The sequence below is a fragment of the Ochotona princeps genome, chromosome 20, assembly GCF_030435755.1.
Source record: "Ochotona princeps isolate mOchPri1 chromosome 20, mOchPri1.hap1, whole genome shotgun sequence".
Taxonomy (NCBI): domain Eukaryota; kingdom Metazoa; phylum Chordata; class Mammalia; order Lagomorpha; family Ochotonidae; genus Ochotona; species Ochotona princeps.
This window is the reverse complement of record NC_080851.1, coordinates 20,937,593-20,956,810: the sequence shown is the minus strand read 5'-3', so window position 1 is coordinate 20,956,810 and position 19,218 is coordinate 20,937,593. Positions and strand designations below refer to the sequence as shown.

General features: G+C 47.4%; 1 protein-coding gene across 1 annotated transcript in view; it reads right to left on the bottom strand.

Annotated features, from left to right (window-relative positions):
• Positions 1–308: 308 nt before the first annotated feature.
• The window catches only part of AOAH (acyloxyacyl hydrolase), a 151,219-nt gene continuing 132,309 nt past the window's right edge, over positions 309–19,218 (bottom strand). Inside the window, exons 18-22 of the mRNA XM_058678363.1 lie at positions 14,754–14,812; positions 14,612–14,671; positions 12,650–12,746; positions 6,692–6,768; positions 309–1,217 (exon numbers count right to left, since the gene is read on the bottom strand). Of these exons, the coding sequence (XP_058534346.1) occupies positions 1,089–1,217; positions 6,692–6,768; positions 12,650–12,746; positions 14,612–14,671; positions 14,754–14,812 (422 nt within the window). The 3' untranslated portion in view covers positions 309–1,088. The remainder of the gene's footprint in view (positions 1,218–6,691; positions 6,769–12,649; positions 12,747–14,611; positions 14,672–14,753; positions 14,813–19,218) is intronic.

The following is a 19,218-nucleotide window of genomic DNA, read 5'->3' as shown; positions in this document are numbered from 1 at the left end:
GAACACTGAAGGTGTTAGTTCGAGGTCCCTTTGTGCACCCTCTGCCTCCTGGTGGCCACACTGGCAGGAAGCTGGAATTGGGAATGAGATCTAAGACTGAAATCCAGCTCTCTGGTGTGGGATGCAGGTGCCTTAACTGTCATGCCAAACTGACCCCCTCCCCCCCAAAATCATGTTTGATCCCAGATTGGTTGAATTCAGTAATGCAGAACCCGTGGACATGAAGGGCTGATCATCCTGTACAGTCTTGAATAGCATACAGCCAGAGGAAATTTGGTAGTGGCGCATCAAGAGTTTGACCACAGTCATAGAAGTTGGCACCACTTTTTTGAAAATAAGTTGTATAAATCAAAGAAACTCTTCTAACTTATCAACAGTCACCAACATGTTTTATTTTCCAGTTCTTTGTATTGACAGTGATCCCACAAAATCATCATCATAAGGAAGGGGTGATTGGATTATACAGTGAGAGAATGTAAGAATCTCTTTTCAAGAAAAGGAGTGGCCCTCTCTACAAATTTTGTGAGGCATATATAGTCTTGTCAGCTTCAAAAAGGCATAGTCGGCTGTGATTTCCCTTCTCCTTCTAAGTGTTCCAGTTGGTGCCTAATTGATATTTGCAGTTGGAGGTTCTGTCTCCAAAATGCCCCTGAAGCCTGTAGCATTTGTCTTGAGTGTGTCCTTAGCAGTCAGCTTATAGCCTTTCCAGGAGGGCCCAGCTTGCCAGGCTGTACCCCCAAGACCCTGGGTAAGCTGCCAACACTCTCTAGATTTCTTACCTAGGTTTCATAGCCCTTTTTGCAGCAATGAGCTGCGGAAGGGCACAGGCACTGTTTTCCTTGGCAAGGTACCCAAAACCCTTTGCTCAAGGCTATCTCAGGGGCAGTTGGAGAGGCTGGGATTCCAGAAGCACACAGCTTCATGCTGTGACTCTGACGTGCCCATCACTGGAAGAGGCAATGAGGAAAAGCATTTTGTACAGATTCTGCTGTAGCGGGTCCTTTGAGCCTGGGACACAGCCACCCAATCAGTGAGTTTGTCTGAGTTACCACTTCCCTGACTTCCAGGGGTGGGCATTCCTGTGACCCTCAGTGCCCCCCTTGGTCTCCAAACACCTCTTCAATCTGTGAGTTGAATGGATTCTCTTTCCCAAGGACCTGGGGCCACTGGAGCTGCACCTTCTTCCAGAATTGATCTGCAAATAGCAGCAGAGCCACCTGCAAGACAGAATCCACAGGAGAAAGAAAGGGAGAATGATAGCGAGGCAATACTTGACTGGTGAGATTTACCATACGCCCTCTGTGGCAGGCAGAGGCCAGGCTAGCTGCTGGCATTCCTGCCCTTGCGTCCTTGTGTTATCCCCTGCCCGGAACTGGGGTGAGCTCCATCACTTGGTTCTACTCAGTGGAATATGTGGTGATGGCTTATGGGCGGGTGTCACCTTAGTGACTCCATTCTTTATAGAATACTTGGCCTTGCATGAGACTCTTCTGACTTCCTTTGCTTGGCCACTGAGATAAGAAACTCCCAGCCAGGAAATGGGGATGGCGGCTAGCTGACATCCTCAAGACTGTGGGTCCTCAGCCCTACAGCCTGAAGGGAAGAAAGCTGCCAGCAAGCCACCCCTGCCCCCAGCTGTCTCAGGATGAGAGCATGGCAGAATGGCACACCTTGGTTTAGTTGGATAAGGCCCTAAGCAGACATCATGGTTAAGCTGTAACCCACACAAACTGAGATCATAAACCTCTATCATTTTAAGTGCCTATATTTGTCATTTTTTGTTACTGACTAATGGGAAATACACCTGTTTGCTTACCTGTGGTAGGCTGACATTCACCCTAGGTCTAACTTGGGTTTTGGACATGAATGTGATGAGGCCTTCTTAGCATATGGGGGGAGCCACATGCACAAATGACACCAGCACAGCCACAGCCACAACCCGGAGGGGAGGAGGTACCAGCTCTGCCGGGTGTGTGGGTGAGGGGTATTGCAGGGCGGGTCTTCTGTGAGGAAGACAATGGCTGAGTTGCATTTTCAAGTTCACTGCCTGAGTTGTGGGGAGGGTGAATTTGTGCATGTGGCAGAGGGCCCAGCATGTGTGAAGGCATGGGAGAGGAGGCCTGGTGAGGAATTTGGGTGCCCAGGACAGGAAGCTGTGTGGGTCAATTGCTGGGGTGGGTCCCGAAAGGGACTGGAGGCATGGAGCCTAGGCCAAGCACCACATGAGGGACCATCTGCTTCCTGCCTAGCTGCTGTCTCTCGGGCTCTCTGAGCTGAAGGCCCCTTGTCCACACTGTGAGCGGCCCCGCACTCCGCCATCCACTAGAATGCCTTGCAGGGCAGGCTCCTCCTTCTGAGGACATGGCCCTTGCTGAGTCCATGGGGCTGCTGGCCCCACCTGGCTGTCTCTCAGCGGGGAAGCTTGATGCACAACTGCAAGAGAGCTGTGCTCACTGAAGGCCTCACAGAGGATTATGCTGTTGGGGAGAAAGCCCAGAGAGCACCCTAACTTTGCTCAGAGATGCAGGACCTTGGCCCCCAAGGGTGGTCCCCGGCTCATCATCCTAAGTCCCTGTGTGGGGTATAGCAACTCCTTCTCTCTTCTCCCCGCTTACAGTAAAGGACCCGAAGACCTTGGGGTTTACATCATGTGGAAGGACTTAGTGGTTGTTAGAAGAAGCCAGACCATATAGAAGCTCTACATTAAATACCCCAGCATTTTCATGTGTTCCAGAGCTTTCTGTGGAGGTCACAGAATTCCATTCACTTGGCTCTATAGTCTTGATCATAACCACACAATGCCTGTACTCACAATCCTCTCACATACAGGATATGCACACCCTTTACAGTCACCACACATGTAACACACATACACCCCTCATAAACACAGACACTGTGTATATAGCCCTCACATACACACCATACTTATGTAACACGTACTGTATGCATACTCCACATATACACCAATCATTTATGCATCCTACACATATGACACATATGATTCCAATACTCCTTAGGCACATAGACATCACACAGAATAACACACATCATATACACACTGCAATACCCCACATACACAGCACACAAAGAAAACAACCCCTTATACATCTTGCAGCTAACACATCACATGTGAAACACACATGTCCTTTATATAACACATGTGACATGCCACAAAATATCACATATACACACTTTTACACACACCCCATGTTGTATACTGATTTCTTTGAACTTAAAAACAGAAGTGTGGGGTCAATGTGGTACCACCCTTCATTAAGCTGCCACCTGTCATGCTAGCATACCATATGGTCACCAGTTCAAGTCCTAGCCCTGCACTTCCAAACCAGCTCTCTGCTAACATGTGTGGGAAAACAGCAGAAGATGGCCCAAGTACTTGGGCCCCTGCTACCCATGTTGGAGACTAATTTAGTTTTTGTGCTTCTGGCTCTATTGTGATCATTTAGGGGGTGAATCCGTGGATGGAATTTTTTGTTTCTCTTTCTTTCAACTCTTTCTCTTTTTTATCTTCCCCTTTCCCATACTGCCTTTCAAGCAAATAAGCAATAAGCAGGATTGTGCCAGGGGCTGTCAGTTAGGCTGCCCTCTTCTATCCAGAAGGGCCAGGTCATCTCTGGTTCAGAGCAGTCAGAGGCCTGGCCCTGTGATGATTTGATTAGCCTGCCATTTCTCCACACAGGGCCTGCTGCCAGGTCTGTAGAAAATTGTGGTGCCTCTTGTGTTTCTTTGTTTCGGTCGCTTCCAGCATGATATACACAGGCTGCCTTTCCAACAACTATATGGTACCAAGGTGTTTGAGCATTTATTTCCCGCTCTTATGTTGACAAGGTAGGGGCTGGGGTGAGGGTTAGAAAAGGAGAATGAAAATGAGAGAGCTCAGATATGAGCATGTGGGAGCTGTTGGGTTGGAAAGCAATTAGCTGGCTGTCACTTTACTAGAGATTACAGTATTTGAATGTGCATTGCTAAAATATTGAGTCTAAAATGAGAGTGGCATGGTTATTACGATGTTAGTGACTTGTGATGAAAGGATCAACCATACCTATTCAATCAGCCATGTTTGGACAGGTGTCTCCTACATGATGTTCTCTGCTGGGCTCTTGAGGGCCAATGCACAGGGTCAGGTGCCACTGTCCCCATCCCTTTCTACTCCAAATCAGTTATTTCCTGAACACGGGTGTTCATTTTCTTTATCCAGAATTGAAAACACTGCTTGGGTGTCCACAGCACATTCTATTTCAGAGACTTGGGTTTGGGACTAGACTTCCCTTTCCATTCCATTTCCCTGCTAACGGGCATCCTGGGAGGCAGCAGGTAGTTGGTTCTGCCGCCCAAGTGGGAGACTCAAATGGAGTTCCCCACTGTGGCTTCAGTCCAGGACAACTCCAGCTACTCCAGTTGTTGTAGGTATTTTCTTTAGCAGGGGTGGGGGTTGCAGGTGGGGTGGGGAGACACAACAATAGATAGAAGCTCTGTGTCTCTCTGGCTTTTTATTTTTTTAAAGATTTATTTATGTTTATTTGAAATGCAAAGTTTTTGTTTTGCTTTTTTGTTTGTTTATTTTTGACAGCGAATTAGAGGTAGAGAGACTGCCTTACTACCCAAATGCCCACAACAGCTGATGCTGGCTGATCCAAAGCTGGAAGCCAGGAGCTTCTTCCAGGCTTCCCATGTGGGTGCAGGGTCCCAAGGCCTTGAGCCATTATGTGTGGCTTTCTCAGGCCATAACTGGGGAGCTGGATCAGAGGAGGAGCTGCCAGGACACAAACTGGCACCCATATGGGATGCTAGCATTTACAGGCAGAGGATTACCATGACACACCACTATGCTGGCTTCCCCTCTCTCTCCCTCTCTTTGCCTTTCAAATAAAAATTTTTTTTAAAGTATTGTAGCAATACCTATTCGCTCTAGAAGAACTGAAAAGGATAAGCCAAAAGAGAAAAATGGAACAGAAGTCATCCTCATCCATCACAGAAGTACTTCTATTAAAATTGGATATAGAACTTCTCTGATTTTATATCTGAATTCCTTTCTTTCACACACACACACACACACACACATACACACATTGCCTCTGTGGGTGTCACTGTATAATCTGCTCTCATAGAAGCTTAATTTACTCACAGGAAAGTTCACTTTTCTTTGTCAACAGTTTCCTAAGTGCTGACAGATGCCTACCGCTGTGTGCTCCCCCACAGCTGGTTTTTGCTCTTACTCACATTGCTGTCTATTCCAGACAGATTCCTGTGTCACTAAAGGTAGATGTGGATCATTGTTTTTACTTAATACATGGCATTCCATCTGTTGAAAGCCAGCGAGCTTATCTTGCCAGAGGAAACATCTGTCATACACCTCCTTCTGCCTCCTCTGGCGTTTGTCCTCAGGACAGGACACAGGGACACCCTCTCCCTGCCAGTGTACAGAGACATCATGGATGAACGGACTTGCACTCTAACCCTAACTGCACACGCGCTGAAGGAAATCTAGCCCAGCAGAATGGCAGGGAATGGGGTGTTCTGGGAGTGTAGGCCCGCCTGGTTAACAGAGGGCCCTTTCTGCGTAACCATCTTGGAGTGTCTACTTTCTTGCTTGTTTACATATAAAGCCACAAGTTTTTTTTTTTAATCAAGCTAGCTTTTTGTGCTGTTCTGCGATGTTTTGCTTAATTGCTTGATATAGGGAATTGTGCTCAGCCTTCTCCTATTGGTCCGTGATCAGTGCTGACATTTAGGGGATGATGCCAAGCCTTGTATGGACCCCAGGATGTGCTCTCATTTGATTTCTTCAATGAAATTTCTGATGACAATGTGTCCTCCTGCCTTTGACTCAATGGTATTTAAGATTTCTGTTGTTAATGCAGTTGTGCTTTAATTAAAAAAATTCCTTAAATAACTTTAGACATACATGATAATTATACAGAAATGTTTATGGGGTACCATGTAATGTTTGGTATGTGTATGTTGTATAATGTCTACCTATTTCTGTCTATTTCCTCAAACACTTAACATTTCTTTATGCTGGAAATATTCCCATCTTATGTCCAAACTGTAAAGACATACAATTAACCTGAAGGTTTTACAAGCTGCTGTTCCTTTGCTTTGTTTGCACCCCTAGAATAGACTTTTCAGTGCCTTTCTTTCTCTGTCACTAGGATTATAGCAGGTTTTGCATTGTCCTTCATAGCTGAATGCACACACACACACTGTGTGTGTGTGTGTGTGTGTGTCCAATGGCTTGGGGACAGGATTTTCAAAGTATGCCTGGAACGACACCTGCCACTCACTTCCTGCACACCCCCTGGGCCAGGCCATGCCCCACCACTGTAGAGGCTCACTACTTGCTTAGGGGATTTTGTGTTTGGTTCGGGAAGATAACATTGGTGGCCCAAGTGCTGGGGTCCCTGCCACCTATGCAGAAGACCTGGATAGAGTTCTAGGTTCCTGCTTTTGCCCAACCTTTAGCTGTTGCAGCCAACTGGGGAGTGAACCAGCAGAGGGAAGTTCTCTCTCTTCCTGTGACTCTCCCTCTCTCTGTAACTCTTTCAAGAAAAGTAATAAATCATTTACAGTGAATGGATGGATAAATAATAAACACATGAATGCATGAGGATCTTTAAAGTCCAGTCTCCTCATGCGGCTGCGCACTCATCGGCCGCTGGGTAGCCATGCTTACCTCGCTGGGGTGGAATCCATCTACAGGCTCGATGAGCTCCCAGGGCTGGCCACCTTTCCTCTGCCACTCCTCCACGACTGGAAGGCAGAGAATCAGAGTTAGAGACCCATGTCTACTAAGCAGCAGTCAGCCAGGAGGGCAAGAACTGGATAGATCATCAGAGCTGCCCTGCCCTCTCAGGTTGCTACCGACCCAACCATGCCAGTCCCTGTGCTGGCATCTTGGACTGGTGGCTTTCCAAGCTGAAATGATCAGCACTCTGTGGGACTTTTATTTTTTTTTTGCTCCTAACTCAGGAGGGGAATGTAAGAGAATGTGGCTGGTGTAGTAGGCAGGATAGTGGGAAAGATGAGCTCTAGAATAGCTCCACGCTAATGCAAGTCTATCTTTTCTCAATGGTGCAGTGGGACAGAGTTACAGGAGGGGGAAATGTCATATTCTATTAGCATCTCCTCTCCTGAGCTGTCATTTCCAGACATTGATTGCATGTGTCAAGTAATCACCTTTAACAGCCATCCAAGGCGTCAGAAATTTAATTGCAGCAAATTATCTTAGCATCTACTCAGAGAGAGTAGATGCTATGGAGAGACTGCTCCAGCCCCCGTCCCAGTGATGAAAAACAGAAAGACTTTCCTTCAACACAGGTAAGAGACCCAGAATGTCAATGACTCCACAGCTACAGCACAGCTGACTTCACGTAATATTGTGCAGTCAATAAGAAAGCCCCAAGATTCCAGATCCCTGGAGAGCCCTAAGGAGAAAGCCCAGCAGCTGTTCTCCCTTGCACAACTGGTACCTCGCTTTCCTGGCATCCCACAGGGTGGGGAGTGGATGCAACAAAGAATCCTCCAGTTCCCTTCTCTTCGCCTGCTCCCTAGAAAACCCAAGGGCGAAAGTCTGTGCCCATTGTTTCTCTGCTTCTTACCCCAGGGGAAGAATGGACATTCTGTCTGGAGTTTTGATAGAACAACAACCAAAAAGCCTGGGCTTTCCAGGACTGATCAGTACCTCACTGCTCTGGCAGTTGTGCTGGGATCACAGCATTCCACCCCCACTCACTACCTTGTCGCTGGCCAAGGGAGCACCCAGAGGAGAGTCTGGTTCCTTCAGAGAAATCTTTACTTCAAGCCTGGTCTTCAGAATCAGATTTGCTGCAACATGTGATCCCTCAGGTGCAATTTAGTTTTGGCACCAAAGTTTATTCCAGTTTATTCCAGCCTAGTTCTCTTTTGCTTGCATCTTACATGTGTTACTAACCACCAAACTAAAGACTTAGTGTATGTAGATCCTTGACTCTCACAGGTGAATGGTATAATGGAGACCAGCACACTGGGAAGTAAAGTTACATTATGATATGCGTCTCTACTCCTGAATAGTAATAGACTCCCATTTTGGAATCTGTAAATATACCCGTTTAACATGATACTAGATTTTCTACCTCTGCCTCTACTTCCCATGTCATGATACACTTAAATAGAAGAAAGTTTATCTTGTAACTGTTACTAAGGGGCTATACTACTGTGATAATTTGGGGAATAATAGCAGGGGCTGGGGAGGAGAGAGCGAGGGAGCTAGGAGAGGGGGGAGGGAAGAAGGATATTTGCATGGTAAGTCTTATAGAAGAGCAGGCGTATGCTCTAGGGTAGAAAGCAGTGGGAGCTATTCCTATCACCCCCATGTTCCAGCAATTCTAAATGCCTTCAGTGGTAGCACAGTCTTGCCAGAAAATGTATTCCTGTCCCCTAACCTTCATCCCTCCCCTATACTAGGGTACTACAAGGAAGCCCAGCCTTTGGTAGAACTGGCTTGCCATGTCAAACAATACCATAGATATATTTTTCAAAAATGCTGGAGTGGGCATTTAGCACAGCAGCTTAGTCTGCCTGTGATGCCCATGTGCCCTAGCTGAGTGCCCAGTACTCAGCTACTCCACTTCAGCTCTAGCTTCCTGCTAATATCCTGGGAGGCAGCAGGTGGTAGCTCAAGTACTTGGGTCCCTGCCACCCACGTGAGAGACCTTGATGAAGTTCCTGGCTCCTGTCTTTGTCCTGGCTCCGCCCTGGCTGTTGCAGGCATGCGAAGAGCAAATCACAGATGGAAGATCTGTCTCCTTCACTCCCTCCCTCCCTTTCTCTGCCTTTCGGATTAAATGAAAATGAATAACAATTAGCAAATTCCATAAGATTACCAAGACCATAATTATTTGTCATAGAATTATTTCTCTTATATAACTACTGTGAGGGCGACTGGTCATCACACAAGTATTGATTGACACTAGGGTTGTAGAATTCACAGGCAATAGTTTAAGGTTTTATCTGCATAGTATCTAGTATGTGTGTGTGTTTCTTAGGATGTGTTTTTCCTTTCCCGGGACAAGTGCAATTACAGACAGTAATGTTGATCTCTTCGTCTAATGAAGGGGAATGTGGATTGTTGGTCAATCTTCTTCCTCTCTGGCCTTGCGATTTAAAATGAGTAAGCACTTTGTATTTGCTCCTTAGAAGACCTGAATTAAGCTTCCAGAGGGAGCACAAGTGATCTCCTGGGATTTGAGAAGTCAGAGGACCAGCCAGTGGGCAGTTTCTCAAGGATGCAACAGCTGTCATGGAGGAAGACTCAGAAGACACCTGCCAGCTCTCTGATACGCAGCAGCACTAGCAGACACTTGGAAAAGAAAGTTGAATCACACAAAGCCACTGGCATTTTTACAAAAATCTGCATGGACTCAGGAAGGGTTAGGGAGCAGGTTTACTCCAATTGAGTTATCTTGAAAGCTGAGGGCAACTGGCAAGATATTTAAACTGTCAGGATAAAAACGGCCTTGTCAGCCAAGTGACATTTTCTTCCCTCTGTTGGGGAAGTGTGGCACAGACGAGGAAAAAGGACATGAGCTACTCAATTTGGCATTTCCTGAAGGAAGGAAAAATTGCTGCCTCTGTGTAGTTCGTAAGCAGTTGGAGAATGAGTCAGCAAGAAAGAAAAACGCATCTTTGCAGGTGAGCAGTCACCCTCTGTGGCTGAACTGAGGATGTCAACACCGAGATCAAGCAGGTGTCTTACCTACCCTCCAGGTACGGGGTCCTCAACCACAATTTTCTCTGTCACAGGGACGTGAGGAGGTGAATTTCAGTGTCGTGACAAATAAGGCTACTTACGATGCAGCAGTCAGCTCAAATATACCATTGAAATGAGAGATTTGCCAGGGAACTCCTGAGACGGAAGATGTAGTAAATGACTTAGTAGGGTTTGAATTTCTGATAAAAGGGCATCAGGGTCACAAGATGTGGCATGTCTACCACCTCTTTACTGTGGAGGGAACTCAAAGGAGACCACTGGCCTGACAGTGATAGGGGTGGGCTTATGGAAAGACAATAAGAGCTCAGGCTTTCTGCATCATAAGAGGAATGTGGGAGTTGCTTTTCCTGCATGGAGGATGGTGATGGTGGGGACTGCCAGCTGAGCTCCTTGTGGCCTTACTACTGCACAACTTTTCAGGTCTTATGTGATCCTTATCTAGGCCCCTGGTTTAGTTAGTGCCTCCAGCCAAGAAAGGAAACACAGGCTGATTGGTTCTGTGTTTGCTTGAGGACTCACAGCTACTCTGAGTCTGAGATGGGAGAGGAGCATGGCTGTACGGTCTGGGTTCTTTCCACAACAGGACACTGTACCTTCCGGAGGTAGGCTTCCAGGAAAAAGAATTCTCTGGACATGGCAGGTTACCCTTGGTGATGAATATGGAAGTGGATGATTGTTATACCCACTGCAGAAAATACCAACATTTTAAGTTAAAAACTCCCTTTGCAATGGTCTACCTAACTTTGGGCATAAATAAAGACATTATTGCAGATCCTGAAAACTAAATAAAAATTTGAGCTCTCTTTCAAAAGGGGGTAGAGCATCAACACTCACTGCAGAGTACTCCAAGATGAGATGTATGTCTATGGGCAGTCCCAGGGCACTGACCCACTAGTGCCCAGGCAACTTCCCTAAGAGAGAGTTTACTAACCTCATGCAGGAAGATGAAGAAGGGCCTGTACCCAAATTGGACCTTTACAGTTATTTTAAATAAAAAGAAAGAGATTGCTCAACAAGAAATTCTGTGAATTGTCGATGGGAGAACTGCCAGGTAGGCAGAGAGACCTGGGAGATGGCTGCAGGATGTTCAGCTAACTTTAGCTGAACCTTTTGCTCTTTTAAGCAGGTGGTGCTGATGGAGCCCCAGTGTTCCAGTTCACCAGTTCAGGATTAAGTCCTCCTCTGAATCCTCCAAGGAGGTGAGGACTCTTTTAGATGACTGATAGTTACATTCCCTACACCTCTACAACTCCTGGAGCATGGGAACTTACTTAAAAAAAAAAAACAAACTCATGAGAAAATGGAATTCAAGGATACATTTATGTCAGTGCAAAACATTTGAAATCCAAATAGTTTTTCCACAATATACATTTTCCATGACCTTTGGGAAGACTCTTTGTAGTAAGATGGGCAACATCTGGTGACTGATCAGCCTTGGAGCATCCCAGAGCCTCACATGGTAGGCTTCATGGGCATCCAGATGAGCTGGCCTGTGGATCGTGTCTAAATGCACATTCTGACTAGGTGGGTTTGGAGCGGGGCCTGGGAATTCGGTGTTATCACCAGATCTTGGAGCTGTGAGGGCATGGCATGCTTTCCTGCCTGCTGGCTAGCTATGAACTATGCCCACCATTTAGGAGGATGACACTCCTCTTCTCCCTCCTCAGGAATCATCCTAAATTTTGTTAGTAGACATGGTATTCTCATTTTCAGTCTGGAAAGGAAAAGCGAGAAATATTCCAAGAATTGCCAATAGTTCCAGAGATAATAAAAGGCAAGCTTCAGATCACTTGGGAGAAAAAAATTCCCCTGTGAATATTAGACATGTTCTATTTTTAATAACTTTATCTGTATTCCAGGTTGATGATGATCACACATCACTTGGTGGAACATTTGTTTACACCAGGAATTCATTAATGTGTCATCAACTCTGCATTTTAATGAAAGGTTATTTATCAAAATGTCTCTTCCTATGAGAGAAATGTGTGTCACTTAGGCAGGAAATCTAGTTAAGGGAGATGAGTCTTGTTGAAAAGATGTTCAGAACTGAAGAAGTAGCGATTGCAAAGCTGAACGTGTCAGCTAATGTAATAGTGGATAATTCACACTGGCCATCTGCTCCCTCCCAGACGCCTAGGCCCCGGGGGTGAGGAGGGACTTGTGGTGGGGGAGAGCCAGGTGATACACCTGGGTAAGGAACTTCCCTCCTGTGCCTACACCACAAGCCTTTTTCATTAGCATCACCTCGACGAGCAGTCCATCAACAGGGAGGGGACTTTCCTCTTGTACAAAATCGGCTTAGCAATGAGAATGGATCTGGAAATACGACGGTTAATAAATCACAGTTCCTCAGCATCAAGACGTAAAGGCCCCATCAGTAGCTTTAGTAATATGTCTCTGTTGATGTGGCCACTCATCTGATACTCGAGCATTTTGCGGGAATGCTAGCAAGGAAACTCAGTGACAATCCATCTAGGAGGCTGGGACTTGGCCACAGGTGAATTCCTCCATCTCTCCTTTAGAGGCACTGCCTTGTCATTTATTTCTGTCACACCTGTCTTTAGACCATAGGTAAGCAGGGCACTGCTAACCTGGCAAGAGGCTGTAGGTTCCCCATCCAAAGCTCTTTCCAGCTGGTCACTAGTTCTCTTGCCTCATGAATTCTAAACTGATGGTGAAATAAGCAGTTAATGTCAAGTACCACCGACTCCGAGAAAAAAAACCAACTCCCACTTTCGTTTTTTATCCCTGGTGAGAGCTGGGAGTGTGTCAGAATCGGCAGGAGTTGCCCTCCATCCTGCTGGCTCATCAACACCAGGGAAGGCTGTCCCTCTGCACCTGCCCTGTTTGGTCTTCTGTCCAGGCCTATACCGAGCAACTTACCTTCCTGGAAGGCAAAATCCAGGTAATAAAGGTCGAAGTTGGTAAATTTCTTGCTGGCTGCAATTTTCTTCAGTGTATCGGAGAGTTGTTGTGCTCTCTGAAGACAACAGAAATGGAGAATTCCATGAAACTTTAAGTAGACAGTTCAGTGGTAAAGAAACCAGTCTTTATAATTCCTTTCTCTATATCATTAGCAGTGAGTAGCTCCACACATTAAATTCTACTCAGGCACAAATAGCCAGTGAACAAATGAAAGATGTTAAAGTTGATTAGGAACCAAATCTGTGTAAATTGAAGTAATGAGGTACTGTGTTCATGGGACCAAGGAGGATGAAATGAACAACTACAGTAGTACCATATGCTGCCATGGGGAGACGAATGGGAAGGCTGCTTCTTTGAAACTTTCTAGACAGCAGTTTTGCAATATTGATGAAATTCTTAAACATTGACCTATTCTTCGACCTAATAATTTTTCTAGGACTATGTTTTAAGGAAGTAGAAATATACACAAAGACATAGTCTTTACATATTCATTTGTTCATCATAGTGTTACTTACTACAGTGAAAAACATTGAAAACTACCTGTAGGTCCAGCACCAAGGAATGGAATAAATGAGGGTACATTTTTACGTTGTATATTTGTTTATAAATGGAGAAACAATTTATAAACACTGAAAGGCAAAAAGCCTACGTGCATTCCCTTTGGACAAAGTCCCCCAATATCTCCCTGGGGAAGTAAGAGAAAAACATCACACATACTATCTTAGCATGGCCATTTTGGGTGATTTTTGTTACTGTTCTTTGTGCTTCTGTGTTCTTTTAAGGTGGAGAAGACTTTTCTGGGAGGACAGAATGGGAGAGGTGGATAAAGAAGAGTGGGAGTAGAGCTTGCCCAAGGGCAGGACTTTCTGAGTAGCAGGTGGAGCCGCTTCTTATTGGGGGAGGTACAGAGCACTACAGGGACCCCCAGAGGGTGGATTGGGGACATGCAGGAAGGCTCCTTGGTGAAGTTAGTGGTGCATTCATTGTCTTAGCAGTTTGGAATGTCCCCAGGGTTTCCACAGCAGTAAGCATTCCACTAGCCTTTACAATAACCATATGCTCCCAGTTTCATTAGGCCTAGGGCTTCAGCTCCAGAGTGCCAAAACATCTGGCGTTTCAATGCATATGTGGAAAGAAATACAAATGTTCTGGTGTTACTACACAGGCAGGAGCCCCGAGAGAAACAGGGAATGGGGACCTGACTACCACCTGCTGAGAGTGGCCACAGTCAGAGTGGCTTTTCCCTGTTCCAGCGCCCACATCATCGGGTGGTGGCTGGAATTGAGCGTCTTTCAGCAGGATGTTATTGACATGAGTTTCCGTGTTCTGGTTCCTTGAATGAATGGACTACTTCAAAAGCTGAAGGGTGCATTTTGTTAAAAGAATCAGAGAGCCTTTTAGAAAGAGGTTACTCACCACCCTTGGGAAAAGAGCAATCCCTTGTGTTTGAGTCATTGCTTATGTTAGAGACGCCAGCAATGTCTTCATTTAACTCAGGAGGACTCCAGTCCTACACAGTCCTACACAGGGTTACGCTCTCAGCCGTCTCCAGCTGGAGGGTGGTGGAGGTGGAAGTGGGTGGTGGTGGTGGTGGGTGTGTATGGTGTGTGTGGGGTGGTGATGGTGGTTGCTTGTGTGTGGGGGTGGTGGTGATGGTGGTGGGGTGTGTGTGTGTGTGTGGTGTGTGTGTGTGCACACTCCACACACTGGGAGACAGTGACTGAGAGACTTGGTGAGGGGAAGAGACCTCCACAGCGGCAGAGGGAGACAGAGCGTACTCAATTCTCTCCGCTCCTTCACTACCTCCCAGCTACCTCGTTGACCAGCGTGGAGAAGAACTTCCTGCCTGAATCTCCTTAAGTGAAAACTGCTGGGCCGGCCCTGTCTCGGGCCCCGCGAGGACCCAGCAGCCCTACCTACCTCAGAGGTGAGAGCCCGCAGTGTCTTGTTGGCAGACATCCAGCCTTGGCAGGGGTTGACCTGAGGGCAGGAAGACACGGCTGGTTAACGGGAGCTGGCGGGACGCGAGGGCCACAGCCACGCCGCAGGTCAGTGCACTCACCTGGAGACAGCTCAGGAAGGCGTAGACCTGGGCGTAGGTCACGTCCTGGTTCAGTTGGCCTGGAGAGCAGAGAGCTCTGGTTTGTCGTGTGTGTGCTGAGGTGGCATTGAGAGACTCTGCGGGGTAAGCCTGCCTCCCTGCTGAAGGGCAGCTCTGCCAGGGGACTCGGCCCTGGTCCTGCCTTCGTTGTGGCTATTGGAGATGGCCTGAGCTTACTTTCTTTATGAACCTCTAGGATTTTAGAGCCAGGGTTGGGGGAATGTTTCCAAGGACTTGGTTTCCAGGTGGAGCGGATTGGGCTCGTCCCGACTCCCGGGGCTTGACCAAAGCACTCGGCAAAGAATTGGTTTTGTCTTAGCAGTGGTGCCACAGGGCACAGGAGTGGTGTTGGAGGAGTGTGTGGACTGAACCTTCCCTTCCTGGTTTAGGCCTGAGCTAATGATCCTGTGCTGAGATCAGGCGGGACATACTGAAGGTCTGAAGCCGTGGCTGCCAGGTGCCTGCAGTTTGGTGAACCGAAGGCCTCCCAATGGCTCGAGAGGCCCATGGGGTGGTGGAGGCCAGTGCGTTGCATGCCCCTTCTTGGCCCTGGGGCAAAGGGTGGCACAGTGTATACTGCAGTGGAGCCCTACTGAGTAGATTCGTCCTATACTATCTTTGGCACAGGTGAAAGAGATACCTTAGGGGGAAGGGAATGGTGCTGCTGTGTGTGGTTCATCCGAGCTTTTGTGCTCATCAGCTGTAGCCCCAGCACCTGCGGAGGCCGCGCCTTCTCTGCCAGCACTCCCCTCCTCCCTCCCTCCATCATATCCACCCCAAAGTAGTCATTCAGCCTCCGTGCTGTGGCTGCTGCAGAGGACTGAGTGAGGGATGCTGTATCCATTACCACATCTTACACTCCAGGAAAAAAAAAATCATCGAAGATGATTGGGCCTGTCTCAGGGCACAGAAAAAGAATGCAGTGGATGGAACACAGTCTTGTTTTCGCTTAGACCTTGCGCTCCGTTAGACTGAAAGATAGATTCAATTTTCTTGTCATGGAGGAGACATACATTATTACTGTGTGTGTGGCCCTGGACTGGAAAGCCACAGACTGATTGCAGCTGTTAAAGTCACAGGGACCGGTCAGCGCTGGCCCCTGCCCAGGCTCCTGGCGCTGCACTTCTACACTGGCCGCCCGCCCAGCTCTCACCTGAGGGGCCCAGCGTGGAACCCCGAGCGCCGGTTTTCCTCTTCCCGCCCCTGAGACGCCTGTCCTTCTTCTATTTCCTTATTCTGTTTCTTTTGCTTTTTTCATTTATCCCCTCCTCCTATGTCTGTCACAGCCTAGGTCGGCCGCAGGGCTGCCTTCTGCCTCCACTCTCTGCTCTTCCCCCTCTGTGTCGTACCCTCCTCCTCTCCATCCCCAAGGAGGGCACATCAGTCTGGCTGGCCTCTCTGGTGTTGCTTGGTGCCATCTCGTTTTGTTGTTGGGACTGTGGCTTCCTTGTGAAAGTGAGGTACCTGCCTGGGAGCCTGACACCCTCTTGTCTATGACATGTCCCCTCACCCCAGGGGTGTGTGTGTGTGTGTGTGTCCTCTCTCCTGGTCAGTGACTCTCTTCACTGGACAGGCTGTTGCATCGCATGCTTGACTTGCTGACGGTCTCACACACACACCCTCTCTCCTTCTGTGCTTGGATTGTCTGGCCAGCTGGGGGACTGGAGTTTGAGGTGCTCCTTGAATGCGAGGGACTTCATTGCTGGGTCTTCTTTGGGTGTTAAGGTGGGCCACAGCCTTGTTCCATTGGCTGTTCTCCTCGCTTCCTGCTATCCTCCCTTTGGGCCTTCGCTAATGCCTCTCCCCTTTCTCTCTCCCTGTTCTGGCACTGGCTCCTAAGGGCTTGGTTGATCAAGGGGCAATCATCAATGAGAATAACCTGATCTGTTGAACTAAATGAGGCTTCTGCAGGCATCTTTTGAAGACACCTGGGGAAGACTGAATTGGTTTCCCTTTCTCTGGACTTTCTACCTGCTAGCGTATAGAGTGGCCCATGTGGAGGGGAGGCTGGCAGTGCTTGTGATGGGCTATAGTTTAAGCAAGGGCAGTATGGAATGGTTCTCCTGCTTTCTCCCTTGAATGAAATTGTGAGTCGGTCAGTCACCCTTTTTAGGTTTTATTTTCTGTTCCTTTTGTTTTAATGTGTTTTTTTGCTCATTGAGCCATGCTGGTAAGACAGACTGATCCTCCATCTTGTTGTACATGAGTAGGGGGTTATGTCTGCAATTCTGTGATTTCCTTATTAGAAAGTTAATCTCAAAAAAGCTGATCATGAATGCTCCAGGCAGGGGCCTGGGCCTGGGCTGGGGCCGGGGCACTGTCTCACTATTCCATAGTATTTCCAGGGGTTACCAGTGTATGTGTGGTGGGAGCCAGAGGATTGACCCCATGGGATGCCGGATGCTTCCTCTAAAAATTGAAAGGCATGCTTTACCCAACCTGCCTAGAGATGCAGTTTGTGTCCCAATCTTGTTATTTTTAGGGAAGGTACTTTGATATTTACATAATACTGGCAACATAATTGAAATCTCAGTTTAGTACCAACAAGGTCAATCATACCCCCAGGAAATACCATCTGAATGTACTAAAGCCACATTAATTCAGACAGACCTGCTGAAGGTCAAGAATGCACTATGAACAGCAAGGTGTTACAAAGACATTCGGCTTCATGTTTGAGAGTAGCGGAGGTACAATGAAATGGCTGTTTCGTGGCAGCGGCCCTACAAGGAAGACCTAGCTGCAGAGCTGTTTGGAGCCTGCACTCCTTGACTTTTGAAGCATGGTCTAATTCTTTGGACAACTCTCAGGATGTCTGTGCCTTGAGCCATTGTCCTTGGCTCCTGGTCCTTCCAGTTAGCCTATGTACTCTTCCTAGAGGGCTTGTGTTTTCTCTCTGCAAGGATTTCATTGCTTGTCATCTTTGTCCAAAAGAATACCCATTTCAGACATATTTCTGGAATGATGTCTGGCCTCATGGACTGTGGCTCAAGAGAACTCGAGGCTGGTCAGATTTGACCTTTCTCAGAAGCTCTGTATAAGCAGAGTGCTAATGTGCATGATTTGCTGTAGGGTGATTCCTCATGAAGACCGTACACTTTTAGCAGAAGTTTTAATTAGTGACAGACACTGCCACACGACACAGGCCTCAGCATCCACTTACCAACTGTATTCTGACTCAGGGACACGCTGAAAGGGAGAAGCATGACTCCCTTCTCTGTAACAGGGGTGGAATAAGAACCTGTTGTTCTGGAGCCCCATTCCCTGCTGCCCTTGATGCCTGTAGCCTTTTTTGGCTATATGGTCAGGTTGTGTTTCTGCCTGTCCCAAGAGAAAGTGGAGGCATCAGACTATGCTGCTGACCAGGGCTGCTCCCCTTACCCTCTGCTCCCTGACCTCTTTCCTAATCCTTGGAAGATCTGGTGGCCAAGCCTAGGGATGCCTGTTGCCATGCTTCTAGATTTCTTTCAGAAATGGGGGAAACCTTCCTCTTCCTGGTATTTCCGCTCCTCCTCGTCCTCCTCTCACACAGTCCCTAGCACAGTGTTAAGCTGTTGGATGAATTCCACTGCTACCAAGGGGAAGCAACCAAACCAGAAGGCTGGCCCAGCATTGACTTTGTTTTGTGGCAGGTGTGTGTCTGGTGGGAATGAAGAACATTGGACTAGCAGGGAAAAGGCACCATGAAGGCCTTATCCCCATCTGCTAGCCTCTCATTTTATGTGAATTATGAGCTCTGCTGACTGAGGACTATAAAGCGGCATAAGTACCACTTCCCAGTCTTTCTAGGAAGGACCCTGAAGTTTCACTGTAAGATGGATAACTTATCATCCACAGCAACCAGGCGACAGGGATAATTTGGGGATGTAACTAACTTTAAAATATGTAACATGTTGTAGATGGCTTCAGTGGACTAATTGAGTTTTTTTCCCCAACTTAGGATCTTTAACCTGGAACAAATTTGTGCTTTTCTTCCTTCCCCTTCTATTTTGTGACATTCTAGGCTGTGATTTAGTGGCTAGAGAAAGGCGCCCTGCAGAGGGCAGGGTGAGGCCCACAGTGGCATTTTCAGCCTTGACACTGCTGACATTCTTGTTTGTGGGGGCCATCCTGCAAAGTGAGGCGTCTGTAGCAACATTACTGGCCTCTGCCCACTAGATGCTAGTAGCACCGTCACCCCTGGTTGTGCCAGGTTGGGGTGTGCAGGTTGCCCCTGGTGAGAACTGATGGCCTAGAGAGTCCACAGAAGGGCATGAGTTCCCTAAATCACCCTTCCATTCTTTTGCTCATTTCCAAATTGCCATGTATTCATTATTACATGGTATGGTTACAGGTGAATTGGATGGCGTATATGAAAGAGTTTATGAGGACAACATGACTGGATTTCACTGAAAGAAATGGGATTTGAAATCAGATAATGTTTGCTAGA